Here is a 25,467-nt window from a genome sequence, read left to right as displayed (position 1 = left end):
CAGGACCTCGACTATTCTGCTGCCACGCCGAGGCAACTCTAGTTCCACCACCACGCAGAGGCGACCTCAATCGCAGGCCCGCAACGTACGAGCGGGATTCGTCTGGTCTGGTCTAGCTCACGTACTAAGCAATACGCTAGCAGTCCCCAGCTTCATCGGACCTATTCCCAATACCACGCTAGCCCCTCAAACGTCTAGCGCTTTGTCCCCATGCTTCTAGTCTCCGGGACTGGAGAGCTGCCCATGGAGATCCTATGCCCATGGGAATGAGCTCTTCCATCTGTACTTAAGTTGGGTTGATCCGCCCCCAAGCAAAGATCATCTCATCCGAGTACACACCTTTTACTCTGGGCTCGAGTCTTTTCTCAACACCACTCTGCCCTTTCTCACATTCAACCTCCAGTCATGGGTCTGACTCTGAAGAAGCCCGAGGGCGTGGCCGGTTCCACTGCGCCCGCCATCATTGTCGGCTTGTTTGTCGCCTTCGGTGGTATCCTCTTCGGGTATGCATTTTCAACTTCTCTATCAAGTAACATCAGTCACTAACAGAGTTACAGATATGATACTGGTACCATTGGTGGTATCCTGGGAATGAAGCACTGGCGTGAGGTCTTCAGCACTGGATACGTCAACCCCAAGGACAACCATCCTGATGTCACCGCCAACCAGACCTCGCTCATTGTCTCTATCCTCTCTGCCGGTACCTTCTTCGGTGCTCTGACTGCCGCTCCTACTGCCGATTTCCTTGGTCGCCGCCTTGGTCTCGTGGCCAGCAACGTTGTCTTCTGTCTTGGTGTTATCCTCCAGACCATTGCTACTGATATCCCCCTGTTTGTTGCTGGTCGTTTCTTCGCTGGTTACGGAGTTGGTATGATCTCTGCTACCATTCCTCTCTACCAATCCGAGACTGCCCCCAAGTGGATCCGTGGTACCATTGTCGGTTGCTACCAATTTGCCATTACCATTGGTCTTTTGCTTGCTGCCATTGTCGACAATGCCACCAAGAACAGGGACGACACTGGCTCCTACCGCATTCCTATCGCTGTCCAGTTCGCCTGGGCCATTATCCTCTTCGTTGGTTGCATCTGGCTTCCCGAGACTCCTCGTTGGTTCATCAAGAAGGGTCGCCCAGAAAATGCTGCCAAGTCTCTTTCCACCCTTCGCCGTCTCAACGTTGACGACCCTGCCCTCGTTGAGGAGTTGGCCGAGATCACTGCTAACCACGAGTACGAGCTGTCTCTTGGAAAGGCCACCTACGCCGACTGCTTCCGTGGCAACCTTGGAAAGCGTCTTGCCACTGGTTGCTTGCTCCAGTCTCTTCAGCAACTCACTGGTGTCAACTTCATCTTCTACTACGGAACTTCCTTCTTCCAGAACTCTGGTATCAGGAACCCCTTCGTCGTCACTATGATTACCTCTTGCGTCAACGTCGCCTCTACCCTTCCCGGTCTCTACCTTGTCGAGAAGTGGGGTCGCCGCAACCTCCTCCTCTTCGGTGCCGTCGGTATGGCTGTCTGCCAGTTCATCGTCGCTATTACCGGTACTGTCGCTGGTGTTGAGAACATGGCTGCCCAGAAGGCTTTGATTGCATTTGTCTGCATCTACATCTTCTTCTTCGCCTGCTCCTGGGGTCCAGTTGCCTGGGTCGTTACCGGTGAGATCTTCCCTCTCAAGGTCCGTGCCAAGTCTCTCTCCATGACCACCGCCAGCAACTGGCTCCTCAACTTCGCCATTGGATACGCCACCCCTTACATGGTCAATGACGGCCCTGGCAACGCCAACATGGGCGCAAAGGTCTTCTTCGTCTGGGGCGGATGCTGCTTCATCTGCATCTTCTTCGTCTGGGGCATGATCTACGAGACCAAGGGTCTCTCCCTTGAGCAAGTCGACGAGCTCTACGGCAAGTGCTCCAAGGCCTGGAAGTCCCCTGGCTTCGTCCCCACCGTCTCTTTCCAGGACGTCCAGGACATGCAGGCCGACAACCGCCGCGCCAGCCTTACTGACATCGAGGCTGATGCCTCCCGCAAGAGGAGCGCTACTCACGCTGAGTACCCCGAGAAGACTGTCGTTTAAAGCATTCAAACCTGCAGAAATGCAGATGTGGATTGGGAAATAGACATTTAGATGTTTTTTGATCATTTCACATGAAAGCTTGTACAAACGCGTACTATGTCTTATGGGCCAAATGGGCAACATAAAGTTGCATCGTTGTTTGTTTTTTTCCCGTTTTCATCTACATATATACCTACAAACATCACGAGTTATGAAGTTTTAATGAATTAATTCACTTATACCAAAACATCCAACTCTTTGTCTGTACTGTGAAATCACACACACTCTCTCTCTTCATCTATTTCACCAATCTCACCCCTTCCCCTGTCTCCTCTTCCCCAACCACCTCAGGCCTTTATTTCCACCATGCTAATCCCCATCTCGCCCTACTTTCCCCTCCCCTGTCTAATCCTCACCTCGCTCACACCTGTCTTCTCTCCACTCCCTCCTTCTCCACAAAAAATACCACCCTAGCACCCCTGTACCCCTGCTCCCCAACACAACACAACGCAACCCTACGTATACGCCATACGGACACCCATGTGCGGAATTCCACAATTACCGCGGCGCATCCCCCCCCGGCAGCCCATGTTAAAATGCCTCACGCCCCCCCCCTCAGGCGCTTACAACATCTCCTCTAGGCTTAGCGTCCCTTTTCCGCCGCGCTAACAAGAGGTGACGGGAAGAACTTGGATGTATGTACTACAGCACTAGCTTTGTCTCTTTGTATACGCAGTATTGGTGGGTTAGTATGGGGCATTGAGAGGGGGTGCGCACACACAGGTTTTAGGCGTGATCCCCGCATTAGCTAGCGTTGGCGACTTTTTTTTCTTGTGCGTGGCGTAGGGCGGGGAGGGGGGGTTGCGGGCTGGGTTGGTAAGGTGACGTGACGTCGTGGATCGAGATACGAGGGTGTGTAGCTACATGTGTTTCTGGGGAAGGGGAGGGGGGTAAATGAGAGAGAGAGGTAGAGATGGGGAAGGGGGTGATGAGGCTGAGAGAGGGGGGGATGGAGGATGCGTGCATGTGATGTGCATGTTGGGTTATCTTGGTGGGGTGAGGGATGAGGAGGGATCCTGGTGGGGGAGATAGGGAGGGTGCGGATGGGAGGGTCTTGGCGCTGGGTTGAGGCGTGTGTAGACTAGAAGGAGGGAATGTGGGTTTGGGGTGGAGATGCGGTGGTGAATGGGGTAGGGGTTGTAGGTTTTTCTGGGATTGGGGATGTGGGTAGGGCGGTTGGTTAGTGTCGATTTTTGTGGGTTTGGGATAGGAGGGGTACTTTGAGTGTTGGGCTACGTGGTATGACGTGGGTCCTTTTTTGATAACCCTTCCCTTTTTTGCTTTTGCTTATATTAGGTGCTACGGGAATGCAGTAGGTGGAGTTGGTGGATAGTTTGAGGGAATTGTGTTCATCACAAGAAAGAGCGGGTTGTGAGTTGTCTACTTGGTGCTGGGATGTACTATCTTAGTGTACGCTACGGGGACTTGCAATGTTCTGGAGAAAGCGAGATAACGCTAGTTTAGATAGTCTTTCTAGTAATTTGGTAGAAGTATGTCACGGGTTACTGAACTTCCTTGGCATTTCATTATGGAATAAAAGAATGTGATTGTGGAGTTGGTACCGCACAGTCAGATAAGGAATCCATGTGTCCGCATGTTGGTAACTTGGCTTCTTCATTTGCTCCCGTTCTCCAAGCAAAGATTTTGTGTCCTGATGGAATACAAGATCAAATTTCTCAAGGGTAAAGCAACCGTGAATCAATGAAGAAATCCTATCTGCCGAAGTATCTACTTGAAATAGTGTTTGTTCTAGATTCGGGCATCAAAAGCTATGCAAAAGAGCGTAGCGATAGTGTCCGCTAAGTTCCGTTGGCAGGTTACAGGCTACTTTAGAGCCGAATATGATACGAGAAAACAAGCTAGCCAAGAAGGCTAAAAGAAGACACAGCAAATAATAAACGCTTTGATGGTCACATGTCTGACGGTGAGTAAGAGGGGAGAGAAGTGAAGCTCATTGGAGACAACCATGTGTATATTGTGGCACGATACATGATCTAGCTCAAAAGATCAGAGGGGCGTCTCGCAATCGAGTAGATAGAAATAAGCTGATATTTGATCGCTGCAAAGGATTGATTCAAGAAGGTGCCTATCTACATATGAAATAAAATCGCAATATATACCATGAGCTATTTACGTGATACTACATCACAATATACAGCCAAGCATTAGTTTCATGCTGTTTAATTCACGCTAGCGTTCGGTGTTGTATACCGTGATGTCGAATTACTTCAGGTTCGGATGAGATTATATACTCTATGTATGTGACTGTGGATTCATGGAATTAAGGGCTGGCCTTCCTGGGCCTCCAGTTCAGAGTAATGTGACGATTTTTTCCACTAAGTAGTTGAAAGACTACCACTTCCACCCAAAAAATGGCACGCTCTCACCGCACTCTTCTCCTTTGAGAGTGTGCCATTTTTCGGGTAGAGGTGCGCTGCGCTTGGATTTCGGCTATGAAATGACGAGGGGTGCCCACGCCTTGTGATCGCAATAGACTCGTCTTACGTGGTTGACGGATCTACACAACGGATTTACAAATAGATGCAGGATGGGTGGCTGTCATCAACACGCAAGCCAGTGAAGAATTAAGATCTCTAGGAATAGCTCATTAAAGAACTCGAGAGATGGAGTAAAGCAGGGTATTAATACAGTTCTGGCTTATTCCAAGAAAGCTGAACACAGTAGCAGATCGTTTAGCGAAAGAAGCTACCACTCTTGCTGACCAAGAGAATTGGGATTCAATCAATGGTGTAATGTGCTAATATAGTATGAGAGTTGACCTTGGTTTTGATTATGACTGTAGATTGGAACAATGTTTTAAACGAGTATGACTCTAATGTCTCTATTCTATCCTATTCTTAATTCTACTAAAGCTCTTATCCGATGGATGGAATTAGGATATTAAAACAAGTCGTCATCGTCACAAGAGCATTATCTCATATCGGCGTCGCCACTGCTGACCTGCTTCACATGCTGACACTGGCGATTAAGAAGATAAAGCCTCGAGCCTCAACCCCAACAACAAGATGAACTAGTCTTCCCTGAAATAACAAGGACCCCTCCATCTCAAATAGGCCTCAAAGTAGCAGATCAGCTACGCCTACCAAACAGAACAAGCATGTATCAGACATTCGCTTAATCCTACTTATTGTACTCTTCGTCGTGCAAGCGCTGCCAATAGCCGGTACCTCCATCAATCCTGATCTACATACACCATACACTGATAACATTCAGAATAGTAGTCTTCTAAATCTAGGCTCTACAAATGCCAAGACACAGGCGCCTGGGTCGTCCCGGACGTTCCGAACTTATCGTGGCTCGGTACCTGGCAAGAATATATTCTTGCTCGTTATAGAAGTGTTTTATTATCATAGGTACTTCAAAGTCGTACTGACTGTGTATATGGCCCGATTTAACATGGAATAGCCTTGGTAATTGCATTCAGACTGGTAGATGTGTGGATATCTGGTAGAGGTGAGGTCCAACGAAGGCGTACTCGGACCCTTGGTCTGTGCAACCCTACCCCTACCCTACCCCTTACCATACCTCTGGGTGTGGGGTATGCATCTACTAACCTGATGAGGTGCTTGAGTGTCAGCGGGATATTCGCGATCATCCGCTTGGTAGGGTATTTAGTGTGGGTTCAGCCTGGTATCGCGTGTGGCGATACGGAATACATTCTAGTCATTACATAAAGGTAACTTTGGTAGATATTGCCTTGTTTTATAGCTAATAGCGATAGCAGAGTGATATGCCTACTCAGTAATTTCCTTATTTGTATTTGCTGTGATGACTGGAAATTTCTGAGTATGTAGTAAGACAAAAACATTGATCCGATTTTGAAGATCGTTAGGTAACCATAAAAAAGCCCATATAAAGCCGCATATATCTTACACCATTGTACCTTTTCACCGACCATACAAGCCCTAATACCCCTGCGTAACTCCCGCCTTAATTCCCTCCAATTTCACCATCAACTCCCTCCACACCCTCCCCTGATCCTTCTTTCCCTCCTCACTCCTCACATACGTACTCGGCTCCGTAACTTCGCAATCACTCAAATACTTCCCATACGTCTCCTCACCTTGCAGCCCCGCATGTGCCAGCGTCCTCGACCCAACTTCCGTAGTGCGAGCCAGGAAGAAACGCAGTATAGCTGCGATAAAGGGGGCTTCGCGACCGAACTCTCTATAATCCATAATTAGACACTGCCATCTCCACAAAGAATCGAAAGGGAAAAGGGGAAACAAGGACTCACGAATGACACAACCCCGGATTAACAGTATTCACCGTAACCGGAACCTCCCCACCCTTGTTCCTCTCACAAAACTCCCTCACAGTCAGCACCTCCATCAACTTACTAACACTATACCTCTCATTCAAATCCACCTTCCTTCCTGCTACAACCTCCTCTCTCAACCGCTCAAACAACTGCCCCTCAGGTGCTTTCCGCTCCGCAAACCCCGTCCATTGATGCACTTCCGAGCTCACAACCGTCAGCGTCGGTCTTACATTGAACTTAGTCGCCGTATCCCGGAGTTTAGGCAACAGTGAGAAAAAGAGAAGGAAAGTAGAAACGACATTAACGGTAATGGTAGATTCGTCTTGCTCGAAGATTTCCCATACGCCACGGTTTACGCCGGCGTTGAGAATGGCGATGTCGAGGCGCTGCACGTCTTTGCTAACCGTAGAAGCGAAATCGAGCACGGATTGGTACGAGGACATGTCGAGGTGAAGGACTTTTATCACATTTTGGCGACCGGTGGTGGTTTCGATGTCTTTGGCGGCTGCTTCGCCTTTTTCGAGGGAGCGCACGGCGAGGATGACGGTTGAGGCGTTGAGGGAGACGTAGTGCCGGGCTGCTTCTTTGCCTAGGCCCGCGTTGGAGCCAGTTATGAGGACGGTTTTGCCGGTTAGGTCGGCCGCTGGGGGTGGGGGGGGGGGGGGTGACGAAGAGTTGGGAGTAGAAGAAGCGGGCGAAGCTTGCCATCGTAGGTGATGTCTGGGGGGATTTGAGTTGGTGAATTGGATTGATAGTGGGTTGAGACTGTGGAATTGGTGCAGGAAGAGGGGCTTTAGATGTTTCTTTGATACGCTTTTCGCGTTTTTGGCATTGTTATCACCGTTAACACCTGCCTGGGCCAAGCACGCGGGCTCCTCGGGCAGCCGGGGTTAAGGGCCGTTCGTATCGCGAGATTTTCAGATAGGACACAAATAGCTTGTCAAAGCGTCATGTCGCCGACGTCAATTGAGGATGCCTACACTTCATTGAAGCCCTTAATCTGAGTTGAGAAGTAGCGGCGGACGAATATCGCTCTGCCAGACTGCTTAATGGTGGAGACGTTCCTGATATCATCTTTAAGGTGTCATAGACGGAGTTAACTCCGTTTACCTCCGTTGATATTGCGCCGATATGCTCCACATGCACATATACCTAAAATGTCGCGGACGGTTTCCACACCATAGGTCGGACCGTAAATACTCGGGAGCATGTAGACGAAGTCACAAGGCAGTTGGTGAATTTACATGTTATGATGAGATTGCTGACGCAGCAGCACTCTAATTCCGACGTCAACCTACGTACGCGCCATCATGAACGTCAAACCAAGGCGCATCACAACCTTATCGTATCCATACTTCAATCGAAAAGAGAACAATTGGTATCGTATTTCAGGCATACCGTGGAAATCGCAATCCGCCCACGTAGGCGACAGATTCAAAAACACAAGCAAATTGCCAGTACTGCAACGCTCCTCCCATGCATACTGGCTTCCCATACAATCAAATTAGTGTACAAATGCCGATCCTGTTCTTCATTTTTGATACACCCCGACCCAGCGAAAATAGCACGCCATGTGGACAAAACTTACCGAAGATGGAACATAAAGCGGCAGAGATCGTCTACCAGGCATCCACGTCGAAGCCCTCTTCTGAGAACTCGGTTGCCACGACTGTTCTTCGCGAGAATTGACGACCAGCGAGTGCCTTGATGGCTTTTTGCGCTGACTCTGTGTCCTGGTACTTGATGTAGATCTTGCCAACACCAAGATTGACGCGAGCTCCGGCAGGACGAGGAATCTTGGTCTCGAGGATCGTTCCGTACTTGCCGCACTCCTCTTCGATATCTTCCTTGATTTCTGGACTGGTGTTAGTGTCATGTCCAACTCATGGGCATCTGCTGGTGCTCACCTTCGTATTCCTCGTCGTTGAGGAGCTCATCTGAAGTTACCATGTTCATGAGGCAAACAACACGGCTATGTTCGCGGTTCTCTGCGGCGCTCGCTCCTGCCAACATGGAGATGGCACCAACGCCACCATCCAGACCAGTAGTCTGCTGAAGACCGACAGTCGCACGCGACACCTTGAGATTACCATCGCCTAGTGGAATGTCATTCAGGCCTTCAATGGCAGCATCGTTGATTCCGTTCTCGGCGTACTCGCAGAAAGCAATACCCTGTAAAACGTTAGCAAGCTGGAAAGGTTAATTCAAATATACGACCTACGCGATGTTGGTCGGTGCTCGTGTCCTTGACTAGGATGAACGACTTAAGTTTGCCCATAGTCTCGAGAAGTTCACGAATTTGCTCTTCCTCAATATATGTGGGGATGTTGACAATGCTGAGCTTGTTGGGACTGTCCTTGACAACAGAAGATATTTCATCGCCAGGTGGGTTTGCATTCTCGTCGGCAGTAGGGGTGATGTAGTCCTTGGGCCGGCGGATGGAGAGGCCTGCCCGATCGGGAGCACCACCGTCATCACGCATAGAGATGCCGTTCATAGCCAGAGCGAGGGTTGCGTCCTCGGGTGCCTTAAACTCTAGCGCAGCGTACTCCTTGCTCGTCGCAATATGGGCCGATACACAGGGATCGGGTCCAGAGACAACGTTAAGACCATTGAGCTGGGTGTTGAAGAACTCCACAATCTCCTGGGATATGCAGCCTGAAGGCAGGTTGTGAACATAGAGACGCTTCGACTGCTTGGCGGCCGATGTGGCGAGAGCAGCAGCTGTGGCGGTTCCAGCCGAGGGCGAGATGAAGGCCGCCAGCTTGGACGGGTCCATGGGCGCAGCGCGGGGAGCTCCAGGCAGAGGGAACAAGCCGGACAGCTTGGCCTGCTCAGCAGTGATGTTCTCATAGCCAGCTGGCTTGATGTCCCACTGTGTCATGCGACGCGGGCGCTGCAGGATGTTGGTGAAGCTGGCAAGGTCTGGAGTAGCTTCTCGCGGCTTGGTGTACGGAGGAGAGTCTTCCTTGGGCTGACGCGCCCTATCACGCCCACCGCCAAAGCCTCCGTCACGTCCACCTCGGCCACCCCTTCGCTCATCACCAAACCTATCGCCGCCCCTCTCGTTGCGGTCTCTGTCCCGGCGGTGTCCACGGTCATCGTCTCCACGGTCGCGGTCGCGGTCTCCTCCACGGTCTCCTCGGGGTCGGTCGCGCCTAGAGTAAGAGTCGCCCCATCCGCCCCGGTCTCCTCCACGCTCGCCCCGATCATCCCGCCTCTCGCGACGGGCATATGTATCTTCGCGCTCGCGCTCACGGTAGTCGCGGCTGGACGAGTACGTATCTACTTCATAGTCGCGGCGGGAGCCTCCGCCATGGCGCGGGGAGCGAGAACGGCGCCGACGCCTATCACCACGGTCACCGCGATCACGATGGTCATCTCTCGAAGACTGTGCTGTTAGTATTTGTGTGTCAGTGGCGCGCCTGCGATGTGGACTCACGTAGTTGCGGGACCCAGCTGATCGACCGCCGTCTGCTTATGTTAGTACTTTTACATCTTTGAAACTGCACACCAGTCAGTACGTGTACTGGTCTAGCCGGCTTACCTCGGGAGTAACTATCGCCATTCATGGTGGTAGTGTTGATGGGAGCTATCGCGGTGGTAACGTACAGCCGCGTGAGATTCTGCAAGCGAGCACAAGGACACGGCGGCAGAAGCTGCAATCAGCAGAGCTGGATCAGGCGATGGTGGATGGATCAAGCCCGCAATGGTCCGGACTGTGGGACGCGATGCTTTCTGCGGTGGTTGCGTCTGCGATCGCGGAAAAGGTGAGTGAGAGAAAGTCGGGGCGGTCCTAGCGCGCCCTTGGCACCGCCCGCCCCTGTCGCCGGGACTGCTCCCAGACCCCCGTCACTAATTAAGGGACCTGCGACTCGATGTATCTATGATACGGAGAGAGGAACATTCACTCTCCTAACTACATCACACCCACACAATAGACCCACAATGGTATTGCGCGCCGCAGAATGGCACAAGCTGCCTACAAGCCTTACCGAACTATGCATTGACACTACCTTGCGCTGCGGACAGTCTTTCCGGTACGATGCTCTACATGGTTGCATCTTGGTCGCCAACAATGCTAACACACCCCCTCCAGGTGGCGCAAGTCTGCTGAAGGCGAATGGTCAGCAGCCCTCCATGGTCGCATCCTCTCTTTCCGCCAGGATTCCCAATACTTACACTACCGAGCCATATACCCATCCATTACCACTGCACTACCTACGCCACCTCCGTCCAATGCGCCTTCCGTCGCCCCCGAGGAAGATGACACGCTTGCCCTTGTCAACCACTACTTCAACCTCTCGCCAAACCTCGGCCGCCTGTACGAGCAATGGGCAGCCTCAGATGCCAACTTCAGAAAGCGGGCGCCCAAATTCACAGGAATACGTATATTGCGACAAGATGCCTGGGAGGCCCTCATCGGCTTCATATGCAGTAGCAACAACAACATCAGTCGCATATCCGGCATGGTACACAACCTTTGCCTGCACTATGGACCTCTGATAGGACACATCGACGAAGTTCCCTATCACGACTTTCCCACACCTGCTGCCCTCTCCGGTCCAGATGTAGAGGCCCATCTCATGAAGCTTGGCTTTGGATACAGGGCAAAGTACATCGCCAAGACTGCGCGAATCGTCTCAGAGGAAAAGGGTCTAAAGTGGCTTGAAGATCTGAGCAACCCCGAATGTCCTCAATTTGGCGTTGAGGAGAAATCAGCTGGGGACATGCTCGAAGGTGGTCGAGAGGGGTACAGAAAGGCTCACGAGGAGCTGCTCGCACTTCATGGTGTAGGCCCCAAAGTTGCAGACTGTGTGTGTCTCTTTGGTCTCGGCTGGTCCGAGTCTGTACCTGTTGATACCCATGTCTGGCAGATTGCGCAGCGCGACTATCGCTTCGGCAAAGGCAAACACAGCAGTTTGACAGCAGCGACATATGTTGCCATAGGTAATTTGTTTCGCAAACTATGGGGGAAGGAAGCAGGCTGGGCGCATTCTGTATTATTCACGGCGGATCTCAAGGCATTTTCGGAACGAGTGGTTGCCAAAGTAGAGGTGAAAGAAGAAGAGGTCGTAATCAAAAAGGAGGATGACGAGACTGTAATAGAAACTACAGTGAAGAAGGAGGTGACAAAACGGAAGCGCATCAAGAAGGAACCGCTACCAGACGAGGGGCCGGTTGTGCAAGTGAAGCAGAAGCCTACGCGAAGGAGTAAGCGTCAACGCGTCTAGGCAACACGTGGGCAATATATCCTGTTAGACGATCCACTCATTACCTCTTATCTGCGGATGTTCAACTCACAGCCCCTTGTGTCAAGTGGAGTTGGCTTATATATAGACACATCCTCATACTTAGACAGTGGCATTATAAGTCACTCTTCGTCAGGCCACCCCCGCTTGACGATCAATTAACCTTTCGACGGTAACACAGCTGCGCAAAGACGGCGCCATACTCTTTAAATGGGATGATGGTCTCGGCGAAGGATTACACGTTCAGATACTCCTGAAGTTCGGATGCAGACGTCCTAGACGTGTGGGGGCCAAGGGGTACTACACACGGCTAGCGTCATTTCACTTGCATAGCCTTCACAGCCTCGGGTTCGTGTCACTCATTAGCAAATATGATCCTATGGACGCCACTATTTACTTCCATCCAATTCGCCCGGCGCAAAGTCCATATCCGGCATCTTTTGTCGAAAGCGTCCAACAACTGCGGCAAAGCCATGTGGCATCCCGCAGGAAATGTTTCACTGCACCGGGCACCCCACCTTTCAAGCCCAACTGTTTCCCCCTTAGACATCCAACGATACTGTAAATTATAACACAAGCGATTGCCGGAGACTTCGGTCATCTTTGGAGGCAGTCATGGCCATGGAAGGTCTTTCAGTGGCGGCTAACGGTAAGCTCTAACCAAACTCGCTACTTCTCTTATTGCAGGATGTTGACAAGTCTTAGGCCTAGCTGTAGTCTCGATTACTGTTCAACTCACCGAGTCATTCATAAAGCTATACAAATTCTGGAATTCCGTCGAAGATGCACCACAAGACATTGCAGCCATCAATGAGGATCTCCAGTACCTTATTTCAGTATTCCAAAGGATCCAATCCACAAAGGGCTCAATAGGAGAGTGTGTAGCTGAGGGAATGCAGCATTGTTGGGGTAAGGTTCTTGTGCGTCACCTTTCCATTCTAAACTTGCTGTCTTCTAAGAATCTAGGAACTCAACACCATTGTGGCAGATTTTGATCAAGGGTTTCAGTCCTCATCGCGCAAGAGACGGAGATGGGCTGCTTTCAAAGTCGCTAGTCATAGTAAGCATATTCAAAAGTTTCGCGACTCACTAAGTGAGACGAAATCGACTTTGATTCTTGCGCTTGTACATCAATGGTGTGCTCCTGATTCCCTCTCCATACTGGTGTAATACGATGGTACTAACTTTTCAAAAGTGCGGTACAATCTCAGTCATATACTCCGACTGTCCCTGTATATACGACACTGTTCCTTGACTCCCAGCACTACGTAGACCACCCTGAATCAAAGACAAACCTACCACTAGAACGACCCGCAGATAAAAGGGCAATCTTTGGACGTCAGCAAACTCCCCCACCAACATACGGGGAACAGAATATCTTCCATAGGAACCTAGTTGGAGAACAAAAAACAACAAAAGCTATAAGGAAAGATTTCCAGGACATGGTCTCGAAACAAGCCACGACCACACTGAACCTACCGGGACTTATGCTACATGCGATTGAGCAGATTGCAGTCGCTAAATTCGAGACAAACTCGCTTGAAGTCTTTGCTCAGGACGGATACTCAGTAGACTGCAACGGAATGCTTCGAGTGCGGACCTTTGTCTATTCGGACAATTTGCGATATCGTGTCAGCCACCAAGCGACGGGTTTCCGGACTGCTTTTGGCTGTTTATGGATACGCGAGACCAAGCTTCATCTTCCGGGAAAGGCGCAAAATAAGGAAGAAGAGTCAAAATGTGTTACGTCTTACATATTCTACCCCAATACCTGGATCCAATGGTTAGGTGTCCGCAGCGGATTCGAAGCGATCATGGCTTCTGCTGGCCGAAACTGGTTGTACAATTGTAAACTAACCGTGACCCGCGCCGTTCCAGACGACGCGCTGATCTTCGACCTTTGTCGGAATGGCCAGACTCGAGCTGTAGAGATTCTCTTGAGCAAGGGGCTTGGGAGTGTGGTTGATACCAGTCCTAGTGGGTGGAAGCCCTTACACGTAAGTCACTTGTACCATAAAGCCCGCTCGGTCCAGCGCCTCATACATTTACTAATATTTGCTGTTGCAGTTTGCAGCGGCAGGCGGGCATGTTGACCTATGCGCTATGTTGATCGAAGCAGGTGCCGATAAATCGGCATTGGCATACGAGGGACCAAGCTCTGCCATACTGTAAGATATCTTTACCGCACTCAAGGACAGATGATACTGACTTTTACAGCTCTCCCATTACTCTGTTTGTCGCCTCCGCTCAAGACATGCATGCCGAAGTCAAGATCTCAATGTTGAGGCTGTTTTCCGATTGTATTGAGTTGACGGACGCGAAGAGCGACGGCTGGACAGTACACGAGTGGCTAAAGAGAACGTATGCACTGGAAAACGTGCCCATCTCGCAAAATAGCATCACGTGGCTCCTTCGTTGCACTGCGACAGAAGAGTATGTCCAACTCAGCTCAAACACAATATGGTGTGGTCTGCAGCATGCTGTAAGAACAGTGCTTTCTCACACCCGACATGGCCGCTTTCTAGACAGCATTATGGACCTCTCGCATGAAGAATATAAAGCAGCTGGTCAGAAGAGGATAGACGCCATAGGAGTATTGCTTGCTTTCAGAGTCTGCGGCAGAGTGCTACTACCGATGGTAGCCAACGCAGGGTCCTTTTGCCAGATGCCAGGCTTCGATTGGGTCCACGATGACTTGAGTCACAGGGAGTACTTGCAAACTCTTCCCGTCATGTATACTGCATGGTGTAACATGATACTCGACTACACTGAGAATTTGGAACGCTATCTCAGAGAAGAGCTCGAATACTGCCAGCAGCAACTGGGCATCACAAAAGCCGATTTTCTGGACACGAATTCACACCACTACCGTAGCACAACGCACGATGCACGACTCAAACGCCATATTTGCACTGGCTGTGTAGACGACTACACCCATCTTCCTAGCGCACTCGCATCCCCTATCCGCATCGCTGTCGCCGAGTGCATCGAGACCAACCACCGCTACGGCTGCGTCTGCGAAAAAGCAGATATGCTAGCTGCCGCGGCCAGAGTATCAGAATTACCAGAGTACACTGGCACTTATTGCTTTGTAAGCAACGACAACGACACAACGGACGACGAATTCTACGACGCAGAGCCCTACCTCTTCCCCAACGACCTCCCTCCAGACCAGCATAGCGTCTTGGCCGATGTAGCACTCTTGCTGTATCGCTCGCACGGTAGGTTCTGGCTGGGCGACTACACTGCAGATGAAGTCCTCTGCGCCACCTGTCTTCTCACCCGAGAACGCTACACGGACAAAGACGGCTCGATTGCTGACTTCTCGCCCAGACCGCATCATTTCGATGGGCTGAGGTTGAAGTCCATAGCCGGTGCGTAGTAAAGATCTGAAGAACCAGTTTCTTTCCTTCTTCTACCGTTACACGGTTTCTCAAGGCGAAACTGCACCGCTTCTACCATTTTCGAGATACAAACAGCCAGTTGTCTTGGAGAGAAGCGGGAGGCAATTGCCTTCTTTGAGACCTGATTGGGATCATGAACAAGTGGTGCGGCTTTTGGATGTCAGCCTACATCACGAAAAGGCATCACGCATTTTCTGGAACGCTTCTGGTACTATGGATATCGTTTCTGCTGTTCATCGTGGAAACATACGCCACGACACGACCCAGATAATCGAACCCATGGTCACTATCAAACAACGAGCTTCTCCTACGCCTAAAGAAGATTCGAAAAACGCAAAAGATGACGAAAACTTAGTCCTCGTCATGAAAGTGAGTATTAACACCGCTGACATATCTCTGAGATACAGTTGAGCTAACCACGGGCCAGGTGAATCGAGCTGTCCAGAGTTACGTTAGTATATCGTCTCCTGGAGACGATCGAGTGTGGCAGAGAGGGTGGAGGATGAATAAAGAAAGTGTCAAGCGATGAGGACCCACATTGGATAAAAAGTATATCGGGGAAAGATTGCATAAGTGTTTCTAGAATAAAGATTCATGTATGAAAAAGAAATGGAGATACCTTTCATAACTCTGAGCCCGCAAATCCAATCAAACCCCCCCCCACAAAACACTTACTTGCCATTACATTCCTCCACAAAAAGAAATCCTCTCAAATCCCCAAAACCGACTTCATCACAACCCCCAACTTCTCCTTTGCTTCCTCCTCACTTCCAAGCGGCTTCTTCGCCCGCCACGCAACCGTGCGATCAGGCCTCACCAGGACCGCGCCCTTCTCCTCGACCCCACGCACCTCATGCCACCTAAACAACGCATCGCCGTAATCCTGGCCAAACCCAATACTCTTGACCGCAATCTCGACCCCAGTCTCCTTGCCCACCTGTTCCGCCGCGCCTTCCCAAACCGCTTTGCCCCCGATGCCCGTGAGGAGCGTAAACCGGTTATGCCCAACGACATCTCTGGTCGAGATGAGGGGGAGACGCGGGCCAGGTTCAGTCTGGCGGGGCGCAAGCCACGCGTGGGGGACACGCCAGCCAGGGTAGGTGCTGGTGTATAGCTTGGTGGAGCGATCGGATACGTTGGTAGGCCAATCCGGGTCTTCTGTTTCGTCGGAAGTGTAGACGGCTGAGGACTTGTACCACTGGTTCATCATGGCGCCGATGCAGTGCCGTTCATCCGCGAGATCGCGGATAGCCTGGCGGAAGCGGGCGCGGGCGGCCTCGCCCTCGGCGGAGTCCTGGCGCAAGAGTTCGTCCATTTCTGCGCGGCGGTCCACGCCGAGCTCGTTGAGGAAGCCGAATTGGCCGTAGAAGCCAAAGTTTAGGCGGCCATTTTCGTTGGTGCGCTGGACGACGTATTCACCGGCGGGTTGGCGCTCGTCGTTGTAGGTTTTGAGGAGGGATTTGTGCGCTTTGCCTTGCAGGACGTAGGCCATTTTCCACGCCATATTGTACGAGTCTTCCATGCAGGTGCTGATGCCAAGGCCGCCAAAGGGCGGGTGGCGGTGCACTGAGTTGCCTAAGGCGTGCACATTGCCCGACGGGGAGGAGTAGTGCTTGGCGTAGACCTCGTCGAAGCTCCAGGTGCTGATTTCTTTGACCTTGTACTCGATGGTGTCATCGCCAACGAGCTCCTTCATGCGGGCCAAGATCTGCTCTTCAGTTGCCTCGAGCTTCTTGTACGTGGGGTGTGGGAATAGCGAAATCACCCAATCGTTCCAAGGCTTGATGAAATGCGCGATTCCAAGAACACCATAGTCGGGTTGCGGCTTGTCCGGGCGATCGAGGTAGTGAAGTAGACCGCGATTGTGCTCAGTAAGGTGCTTAAGATCAGCTTCAACCCACACACTGATGACGAAGCCATTGCCTGGGCCGTGGACCATGGGGAGATCGAGCTGGCGTGCTACGGTACTGTCGGGTCCATCTGCACCTGCAAGCTGCTTGGAACGGACAGTGGTGATTTCGCCTGTGACGGTATTTTCAAGTGTGCTGATCACAATGTCCTTTTCTGTATTCTCGGTAAAGCTGACCAGTCTCGTGTTCCAACTTGTTGGGAAGCCATGCTTTTCAGAATGTTCGAGCAACAAGGGCTCAAGATCGGACTGACAGAGACACAGAGTCTTGGATGGACTTGCATCGAAGTAATCACCCTGCATTAATTGTTCCCGCAATTAGTATTTATTCCCTTCAAGATCCACGTGCAATAAATGGAGGCCTTACATGTCGATGGGGATCGTTGCCAAACACATGGGCTCTGTAGATTTCCTCACCAACAAGCGTCTTGCAGAAACGAGTATAGGTCGAGTACTCTGATACGGGCCATGCAACCTCTTGCGCCTTTGCCTCGATGCCAATTTCTCGAAGACATTCTGTGGAGCTGTTGTCAGCGCCTCCCGTATTCTTACCCGAGAAAGGCTGAAGCAAGCGAATCCTACGTACCAAGGCCAGCCATGTTCACGTAATTGGCACGCGGGCGCGGCGACGGGCCAGGCTCAGCGTCGATCTGCAACCCTGTGATTCCTTTAATGCGGAAACTTCAGTTAGCATGCTTTTTGCGCAATGTTACATAAGACGGATATGTGTCAGATGGCACGCCTTACCGTGAGATCCAAGGAAGCTGCCTAGAGAGGCACCCGTAGGTCCCGCGCCAACAATGAGAACATCGACGTCAAGTGTCTGAGATTCCGTGCTGCCGTAGTCGCCCATTGTGATGGTTTTTTTTGCTGTGCAAAATCAAAGTGCAAGGATTGGATAGGATTCGCTGCAATCAGGCAGAGAGAATGGATACGTGTGTCTATCTCCAACAAGTGGGCTCAGCTGGCTGACGACTTCTGACTAAATTGACAACATGTCAACGGGTTTCTTTTTATCTCTACTCTAACATGACGAAGGATTCATGGTGCCTCGTGCAAACCGTTCATCTGTCCCGAAGATGCTGAAATGCCATGTTGTTAGCGAGGCAGAATTTCCTCCGAACATGCTGGGTCAAAATCCTCCGGTAGGTGGCTGTGAGGCGAAAGGGTTCAGTCGACGGGAGGCGTATGGGCCGAGGATGGGGGGCTTGATCCGGAGTGACTTGTTAGGCGCCAGATGTCTCGCTTTGGAGATCGGCCCCCAATTGTAAGGCGGAAGGAATGGTCGGAACATAGGGCTGCCGCGTGGAGAGGGAAAGTCGGGTACATGACGCGGGACAAATGCCCAAACAGTTGTATGATCGGTTGATCATTGGCGTGTAAGAGAAACAGGTGCATCTACGCGTCGCCGAAACCTGTTGAGGTGTCATCGGGCTAGATGCATAGCGATTACGCTGCTGTTGTTGTAGTCGGCTAGCGCCCCGGCCACGTGACCAAACCCCGCGAGCATGCCATCCAACACGGAAGCGTCATCAGCCGCAATAGGCCCAGGGCGATGTTCCCGCAAGGAGAATCCCTGTTCGATAAATTGGGGGGAAAAGTGGGTGTGGGTTCCCTGCGGGCCGAAACCGAAATGGAAAGGAGGCTAAGATTTTAACACGTGCCAAGCCGGGGGAGCCCTTGCCAATGACCTCCGATGATCTTATCCTGAGCACCTTACGCTAGCATCCAGTTCCCCTTGTGGTGACAACCACGCGCCGCATCTGTACGGTATATCAGGACCTACAGAAAGGATATGCATCATGTACAGGGGTGTCATCACCTACGTGCATATGCATACACACACGAGAGGGTGTAGTGGCTGCTTTGATTATTTTTACACACCATGCCTTGAAGTAGCTATTCTGCTTCTCTTCAACCCGTACTACTGTATTGCAACTTTACAAACATGGATCTCAGTCAGCTAGACACTCTGTGTTCCGAACTCGCCCTTACTGCCAAGAGACTCAAAGCACTGTGCGACCGCAGCAATCAGACCAGCATTGCCGTTACCAAAGAGCCTACAACCGACGTCTTGGTTCCTCCGGCCAGCGCAGAAAACCTAGAGCATGAAATCGCCTTGGCGCATAGTAGCCTCAGCGGAATCTCCTCCCGCTTGGAAATACTTTTGGCTGGTCCTGCGAGCTTCATACAGTCCTTAGCCACACAGGTATGTCAGTGTGCCTCCCTCTTATCGCCAAAATGTATCTTGTCTTCTTGACACCAATTAGCTAAGCCTGTAATTTGCAACAGAATCAGCTTCTAGCCTGCCTAAAATGGATGGGCGAGTATCAGATCATCGCCTACATACCATTAGATGACACCATTTCACTCGAGGAGCTTGCGAATCTGGCCAATGTGCCGGAGCACACACTCAGCCGAGTTGTGAGGATGACTGCCACTGCAGGTTTTCTGTATGAGCCTCAGTATGGACATGTTGCACATACGTCTTTGTCGTTATCATTTACGACTGAGTTATCCTATTTCGACGCTGCCATGTTTTTGGCAAACAAAGTGGCCCCTGCATCCCTCGATCTTACCTCTTTCGCAAGCGAGCACGCAATCGACCTGCAATCATCGCGACTCTTGGACTTTGTCTCCCAAGAACCACAAACGAACCGGCAATGGCAGGCCTACCGTCAGAGCATGGGTAGCATGAGCAACCAGCTTGCATATTTGCCAAACTTGCTCAATTGGCGTAGCTTGGGAGACGCATGTGTTGTCGATGTGAGTGGCCAAAGAAGCCAGTTGAGTTGCTCTTGTGACCAGTCTTTGCTGACAAAGTACAATTGTGACAGATATGTGACAACGACACAAGCCTGGCGCGGGACCTGGCCCAGACTGCTCCAGCCCTTCGATTGACGGTACAGACGTATGATTTTATACCCACGGACGCGGGTCTGTCCGGGGTTGGCAACGGCGACAAGGATGTGGCTACCAGCGAACGCATCATAATACAACGGAGAAAACCAACGGCAGTGCAGCCTGTAAAAGACGCGGCAGTGTATCTTCTACATCCTTCTTTTTGCGCAGCGAGCACACGTGGTTACACGACCGACGATCTTATCACAATGGAGCTCAAGGCACATTTCGGTATTCTCCGAGCCAATCCAATGGCCTTGTTGATTCTGGCACCGGCAATGTTGCCTGAACCAGGGTCAGTAGCCATCAATGTTGAGGCCCGAGTACGGCTTCTCGACTTCACGGATATGCACCTCACCGGTAACGGAGCCATGGAAGTGTCTGAACTTTACAAACTTACAGAAAGCATATCTGATGCACGCGGGAAATTAGTGGTCAAGAACCGCGTTCGGTCCGCCGACGGGGCTACTATTGCGTTAGTGGTCAAATATCAATCTTGTGAGGGCGCTGAGCTCATCTGACAAACTTTACCGAGTCAATGTACATACTACTTTTTTTTCGAAACTCTACAGCAGAAATGTATCCACAATATAATCTTGTACCAATTAACCGTGCCATCTGCGTCCATGTGCCTTAACAAATGGCCGTATCAGGGTGTATTCAAGTGGGGCGCTAACTTGTCGCTGTTACATCCCCTTGTCTGGTTTAAAGTGAGAAGTTATGCGAAGTGTCCCCATGTCGTGACTACAAGCACTGCAGCGGAATTGTTAGCTCATTCGAGCGAGCTGGGTTATCCTAGTAGAAGGCAAGCTTAGCTCGAATGGCCCTGGTAGACATATTCTGGGGTTCGGCGGAACCCATTGAGTTGCTGCCAGTTGAAAAGGATTTTCAACGGAAATGATGCAATCAGATGCCGATTAAATTCAGATCGCGCATATTGCGAATGTCCTGCTTCTCGCAAGGATTCCGCCACACCTTTTGGCAACTAGAGTTCCGGGTATCCCCACACTGGGTGCTCCGAAAAGGATCCGATACGAGAAGAGCGGAGTGGCCCGGTGCTTTCCCGCGGAGCAAAACGGCCTTAAAACATAGTTATGTGGTTAGCTTGGAAATATACACCCCGAATCGCGAGGTAGGATGACATAAGATACGGTCCGATTTGTACTACTTACTGGGTAGGGGTCCGCATCGGAACCTCCGCATCTCAGTACGCGTACTATTGCATTAATGGCGTTGATGCAATCTTCCGTGGGGAGAAAATGTAAGCTTCACGTGGCTGATGTGGCGTACCATGTCTCCCGCGGGGGGGGGGGGGGGGTTTCGCGGTCCAATGTGCTGGGACACGGTAGGATAAGGGCAGTTCTCGGGACCCGAGTACAGAGTTTCGGTTTCTCCGGACCATATAGCAAGGGGGACCCGAACGGGGAAGAATGGAGGCATGGGATATAAACGGCAGCTGTTTGATCAATTCATTATACATTTGACACACCAGGTCTCGTTACGAGTCGTCGAATCATTCTACTTTGAGAAAATGGCGTCCAACGGGCATCGCAACAAAGGCCTTCCGCCAAGCAAGTATCTGTGTCTTACCATTCTCGGCTACCGAAAGCCAGGATTAAGCGAGGAGGACTATCGCCGCCACATGATAGAGGTATCCGCTCCGCTCACCAAGGATCTCATGGCCAAGCATGGAATCAAGCGTTGGACCGTCATCCACAATCCGCAAGAAACGCGGGAACTCATGAGTGAGCTGTATGATGCACAGATGGCAAACGTGGCCGACTACGACTGCTTTAGCCAAGTCGTGTTTGAGAGCGTGGAGGACTACAAGAATCTCCGAAAGGATCCATGGTACAAGAGCCGTCTATTTGGAGATCACGAGAAGTTTGCCGACACTAGTCGCAGCCAGTAAGTTTGCTGACGAGCAGCAACCTAAAGCGGAATGCGACTCATGGCTAATGGTTTGTAGGATGACGATTGGGTGGATTGAGGAGTGGGTTCACAATGGCCACATTCGGGAGAGTATGGACGCGCCATGGCCATCGTTGCAAGGCTAACGCTTTTGGCCTAGCCAATCAGCAGGCGGGGTTATAGTGTAATTTGTCGACTAGTAGCTAGATTTTGCCGTGTCCGGCTAGTAGCTCGAATGTTTTGATGACGGGTGGCATGATTTGCTGTCACCCAAGCATGTTCTTGGTCCTTGCAGCTTGGTACGTGAAACTGTGGTACGTCTTGTGTGACAATGGAATGTACGAGTGTCGTAATACGGAGGAGGACGCGACAGCTGTGCCAAGATCAGCATGGTAGTACTGTATACGCGCATAAGTAGGAGTGGTGGGTTCTACTCTGGTGAGGCGGAAAACTACCCTGCTGGCATGAATGAGGGATGGCCCACTGGGATCCGCTTTGGCACGGCGAGGCTGAAATGTTGGAAAGAGGAAGGAAAGAGGGCGAACGGTGGGATGGGTGGGATGGGCGACTAAGGCTGGCGTGCATGAGGCTAATCCCGAGACAGCGGCCACTAGAAGGATTACCCCGCGATGTTTCCGAGACGACGGAGCAACTCACTCACACTCACCACCACCTAGGCACACGTAAGGGTCCAAGGCAGAGGATCCAGGATCGCCGGGGTCCAAAAAGAGCGAGGATGCACAGTTGCAAGCAGGCTTGGGAACACGTCTGGTGGGTCCGCGGCCATGTTGGCGGTGGTACTTTGGGGCGTTCTCGACACGTGCAGGGCGACGGCTGAGTGCTAGGAGCGTCTTCGGCAGTATACGACGTTACTTTGGTTAGCAGGCCAATCAATGCCCCGGCGATGCCCTGGATATACAGGGCCCGATGAGTGGGTCTTATCAGGGACGTGGGTAGCATGCATAAGTACAGAGAGGTATGTTTTGCGGTCCGCCAGCCACTGACGACGAGGGTGACCCGGCTGCTGAAGGGCGTCAGGCCTGCGAGGCTGGCGATTTACTGCACGATCCCAGGAACCATATAGCCGCACGATCGATGATTTGGGCGCAATCGAGGCGACAGTGACACAAGTCCCTCGCCAGCGCTGTGCACGAGCCGTGATAGGCGTTGGCTTGCTGGGCGGCGCCTGTGTGGGATTATCATCTTGGAGCAGCCTGGAAGAGGCCATAATGGATACTAAAGTGTGCACATTGTCCTGACCGTCTAGGTACATACACACATGCAGAGGGCCATCTACGCTTCCAGAGGGCAGAGAAGCAGTGTTGAGATTGAGAGATGTCGACCACCACCCTCTCCACCACTTCCCCGACCACGGCCAGTGGCTCGCGCCCTGCTGCTGCCCGCCACGGCGGCGGCCTCAAGGTGCGCGACTGCTGCCAGGCTTGTGCCAAATCAAAAGTCCGTTGCACAAAGGAACGCCCGTCGTGCTCTCGTTGCGAGAGCAAAGGCATCGAGTGCCGGTACTTGCACTGCAAGCGTCCAGGACGGGTGCCAGGGAGTAGTGCACGTCGTGCAGCATCGCTCTCGACCGACCAAACCAAGAGCCGGGCAGCCGGGACATCAGATGCAGGCAACACCCTCGACCATCCAAATTCTCCGTCGCCCTCGCCACACGCCAGCACCACAGCAGACCATGGCACCGCTTCGCTACTCCTATCGCCTGCATCCTCGACGACATTCCAATCTGATCGTGCCCAATGCAGCACCAGTGCCCACCACCGCGTCGACTCGTTCCAGACGCACATGGATGCATCCGACGCACTGCCCCCGGACTTCTTCCCGCCTTTCAATCTCGACAATAGTAGCTCAACTAATGGCGTATGGGACGACTGTCTCGACACGCTCGCCGCTATCGATGCGCCCATGTATACCGATCTCATGGACTGGGACTCCTCTGCTGCGCCCATGGCGACAGGCCTACCGCTCGACTCCACCTTGGGCCTGGATATGCTAGACGGCAGCACTGGCTCTCAATCGCCGTTTGACCTCTTGATTCCATCAACTAGCAACTTTTCCACCGAATCAAGCTCGCGTGCGTCTTCTTCGGAATCGTTAATGTCATCGGCATCTTCAATGCCACCATTATTTTCGTCAGCATCGTCATCGACATCATCGTCATCATCATCATCAGCATCATCATCGTCGTCAAGGCACCCAAGTCTACCGAGAGACATTGTTGCGCTAACAGCCCTACCCGGTGGCCAGACATGCGGCCAGCCGGCGCACCCAGAAGCGGTAAACTCGACCGTCTTAAAAGCGGATAAAGGGATCAACTGCAACTGTCTGCACAAGGCACTTGATTTGTTCAAAACCATCACTCAAAACCCCTGTTCGGACCCATCTGCGGTGTCCGGGAGCCCCCTGACTCAGCTCATCCTGGCCAAGAACAAGCAAACGATCCAGGCCATGCTTTCTCTGGTTAGCTGCAACAACTGCCGCGACGACAAGCTGCTCATTGTTGTCGCGCTGCTCATCACGATGAAGATGCTGTCGTGGTACGCTTCTGCTGCTGCGTTGACGGGCGGGCCTGGGATTGGCACTAGCAACGCCATGGATGGCATCCCCATGACTAGCGGGCACGGAAGCCCCGTATCAGCCACGCCAACGGCGACGGGCCGCCAGCAGCCTTGTCATCGACAAGCGAAGCAGCAAGTCTTGCGCGAACTGCATTCTGTACAACGGTTGATAACTTCACTTTCGGCCAGGCTAAAGGGTCTCGATCCTCACCCTGCTGACTCACTCCCGGCGCAAAATGAACTAGAGCGCAGTTATTATGGCCGCAGGCGCACAATGCCCACGACGCTCTTTCGGCCAAATGCCATGGATCCGACACTCATGCCTCTCTCAGCCCGTACGCTCGAGGCAGTTGAAGTCGATGCCCGCAGTAGTCTCGGCTTTCTATCCGCAGCTGTGAGGAATGCGCTCAAGGAGAGTTGAGTCGGTGGTATGGCCCGCTTCATCACTTCCGCATCAAATGCGGTTTAATACGTCGTCTCCTTTTTTTTCGTCTCCTTTTCTTTTCCTTTGTTTACGGTGTTGGCTACATTATACCACATTTCCGGTTTTTGGTGGGATACGATAGGCATTCTCTTTCTATGCATACTCTCGTTGGATGTGTACCTGGGCTGTGATTCTAGGATGCGAGGCTGCAGGTAGTAGCACAAGGAAGTTTCCATTGGCACAGCATGCACCTACCTAGGTCGTAGGGCGAATGGCACACGATATGGGCGCGGCGCTGCAAGATGTTTATATTCATCGGTCTCTATGGCCAGTTACCCACTCGTGCATAGTAGATAGAGTCATAGACATGACGGTCACGGTGGCGGTGAGGTACGTTTCATGCACATGTGCGGCACAGACAGCAAGCCCACACCACCGAGGGCGATGGTTTGCGTCAAATGTACTAGATAGATGGATATCCAAAGGCAATTTCCCCATGATTCAAGGCATTGTGTGGTGTTGTGCAACCGATACAGGCTTGGCTGGCATGGCGCAAGTCGCTGGTGCGTGTTCGCTTCTGGGCAATGATCGGCAGCCCTCGTGGCAGGCTCGGTGTCCGCGGGTCCCGCGGCCATGATCGTCACCACCTCCCACTGTCCGATTGCGTCCAAGGCCCACCGCCAAACCCTGTCCATT

The 25,467-nt window shown here is 51.8% G+C and overlaps 9 protein-coding genes across 9 annotated transcripts; 6 read left to right on the top strand and 3 right to left on the bottom strand.

Annotated features, from left to right (window-relative positions):
- Positions 1–405: 405 nt before the first annotated feature.
- Positions 406–2,073, top strand: COCMIDRAFT_96289 (uncharacterized protein; the record flags this gene model as incomplete). The annotated part of the gene is made up of 2 exons (XM_007690117.1): positions 406–503; positions 558–2,073. 2 exons carry the CDS (start codon positions 406–408, stop codon positions 2,071–2,073), a joined length of 1,614 nt encoding a protein of 537 aa, XP_007688307.1.
- Positions 2,074–6,038: 3,965 nt separating this feature from the next.
- On the bottom strand, positions 6,039–7,468 carry COCMIDRAFT_37051 (uncharacterized protein; the record flags this gene model as incomplete). The annotated part of the gene is made up of 3 exons (XM_007690102.1): positions 6,039–6,300; positions 6,371–7,037; positions 7,375–7,468. The coding sequence occupies 3 exons, from the start codon at positions 7,466–7,468 to the stop codon at positions 6,039–6,041; spliced, it is 1,023 nt and encodes a 340-aa protein (XP_007688292.1).
- A 545-nt stretch (positions 7,469–8,013) lies between these two features.
- COCMIDRAFT_5578 (uncharacterized protein) lies at positions 8,014–9,966 on the bottom strand (the record flags this gene model as incomplete). The annotated part of the gene is made up of 5 exons (XM_007690086.1): positions 8,014–8,249; positions 8,302–8,566; positions 8,616–9,785; positions 9,837–9,868; positions 9,942–9,966. The coding sequence occupies 5 exons, from the start codon at positions 9,964–9,966 to the stop codon at positions 8,014–8,016; spliced, it is 1,728 nt and encodes a 575-aa protein (XP_007688276.1).
- Positions 9,967–10,342: 376 nt separating this feature from the next.
- Positions 10,343–11,628, top strand: COCMIDRAFT_96292 (uncharacterized protein; the record flags this gene model as incomplete). Its single annotated transcript, XM_007690116.1, has 2 exons — positions 10,343–10,434; positions 10,494–11,628. The coding sequence occupies 2 exons, from the start codon at positions 10,343–10,345 to the stop codon at positions 11,626–11,628; spliced, it is 1,227 nt and encodes a 408-aa protein (XP_007688306.1).
- A 639-nt stretch (positions 11,629–12,267) lies between these two features.
- On the top strand, positions 12,268–15,028 carry COCMIDRAFT_96285 (uncharacterized protein; the record flags this gene model as incomplete). The annotated part of the gene is made up of 6 exons (XM_007690115.1): positions 12,268–12,295; positions 12,352–12,566; positions 12,613–12,782; positions 12,842–13,643; positions 13,714–13,814; positions 13,864–15,028. 6 exons carry the CDS (start codon positions 12,268–12,270, stop codon positions 15,026–15,028), a joined length of 2,481 nt encoding a protein of 826 aa, XP_007688305.1.
- A 731-nt stretch (positions 15,029–15,759) lies between these two features.
- Positions 15,760–17,812, bottom strand: COCMIDRAFT_96279 (uncharacterized protein; the record flags this gene model as incomplete). The annotated part of the gene is made up of 4 exons (XM_007690114.1): positions 15,760–17,256; positions 17,327–17,475; positions 17,546–17,626; positions 17,707–17,812. 4 exons carry the CDS (start codon positions 17,810–17,812, stop codon positions 15,760–15,762), a joined length of 1,833 nt encoding a protein of 610 aa, XP_007688304.1.
- A 1,095-nt stretch (positions 17,813–18,907) lies between these two features.
- On the top strand, positions 18,908–20,381 carry COCMIDRAFT_37046 (uncharacterized protein; the record flags this gene model as incomplete). Its single annotated transcript, XM_007690101.1, has 3 exons — positions 18,908–19,168; positions 19,252–19,725; positions 19,797–20,381. The coding sequence occupies 3 exons, from the start codon at positions 18,908–18,910 to the stop codon at positions 20,379–20,381; spliced, it is 1,320 nt and encodes a 439-aa protein (XP_007688291.1).
- A 1,010-nt stretch (positions 20,382–21,391) lies between these two features.
- On the top strand, positions 21,392–21,917 carry COCMIDRAFT_5573 (uncharacterized protein; the record flags this gene model as incomplete). The annotated part of the gene is made up of 2 exons (XM_007690085.1): positions 21,392–21,768; positions 21,830–21,917. The coding sequence occupies 2 exons, from the start codon at positions 21,392–21,394 to the stop codon at positions 21,915–21,917; spliced, it is 465 nt and encodes a 154-aa protein (XP_007688275.1).
- Positions 21,918–23,124: 1,207 nt separating this feature from the next.
- COCMIDRAFT_47536 (uncharacterized protein) lies at positions 23,125–24,768 on the top strand (the record flags this gene model as incomplete). The annotated part of the gene is made up of 1 exon (XM_007690113.2): positions 23,125–24,768. A coding segment is annotated over one exon (1,644 nt), but the record flags the coding sequence as incomplete, so codon positions are not given.
- Between the last annotated feature and the right edge of the window lie 699 nt (positions 24,769–25,467).

The sequence above is a fragment of the Bipolaris oryzae genome (genome assembly GCF_000523455.1).
Source record: "Bipolaris oryzae ATCC 44560 unplaced genomic scaffold scaffold_71, whole genome shotgun sequence".
NCBI classification, from domain to species: Eukaryota; Fungi; Ascomycota; class Dothideomycetes; order Pleosporales; family Pleosporaceae; genus Bipolaris; species Bipolaris oryzae.
Note: the sequence above shows the minus strand (reverse complement) of the source record. Positions and strands in the feature narration are given on the sequence as shown.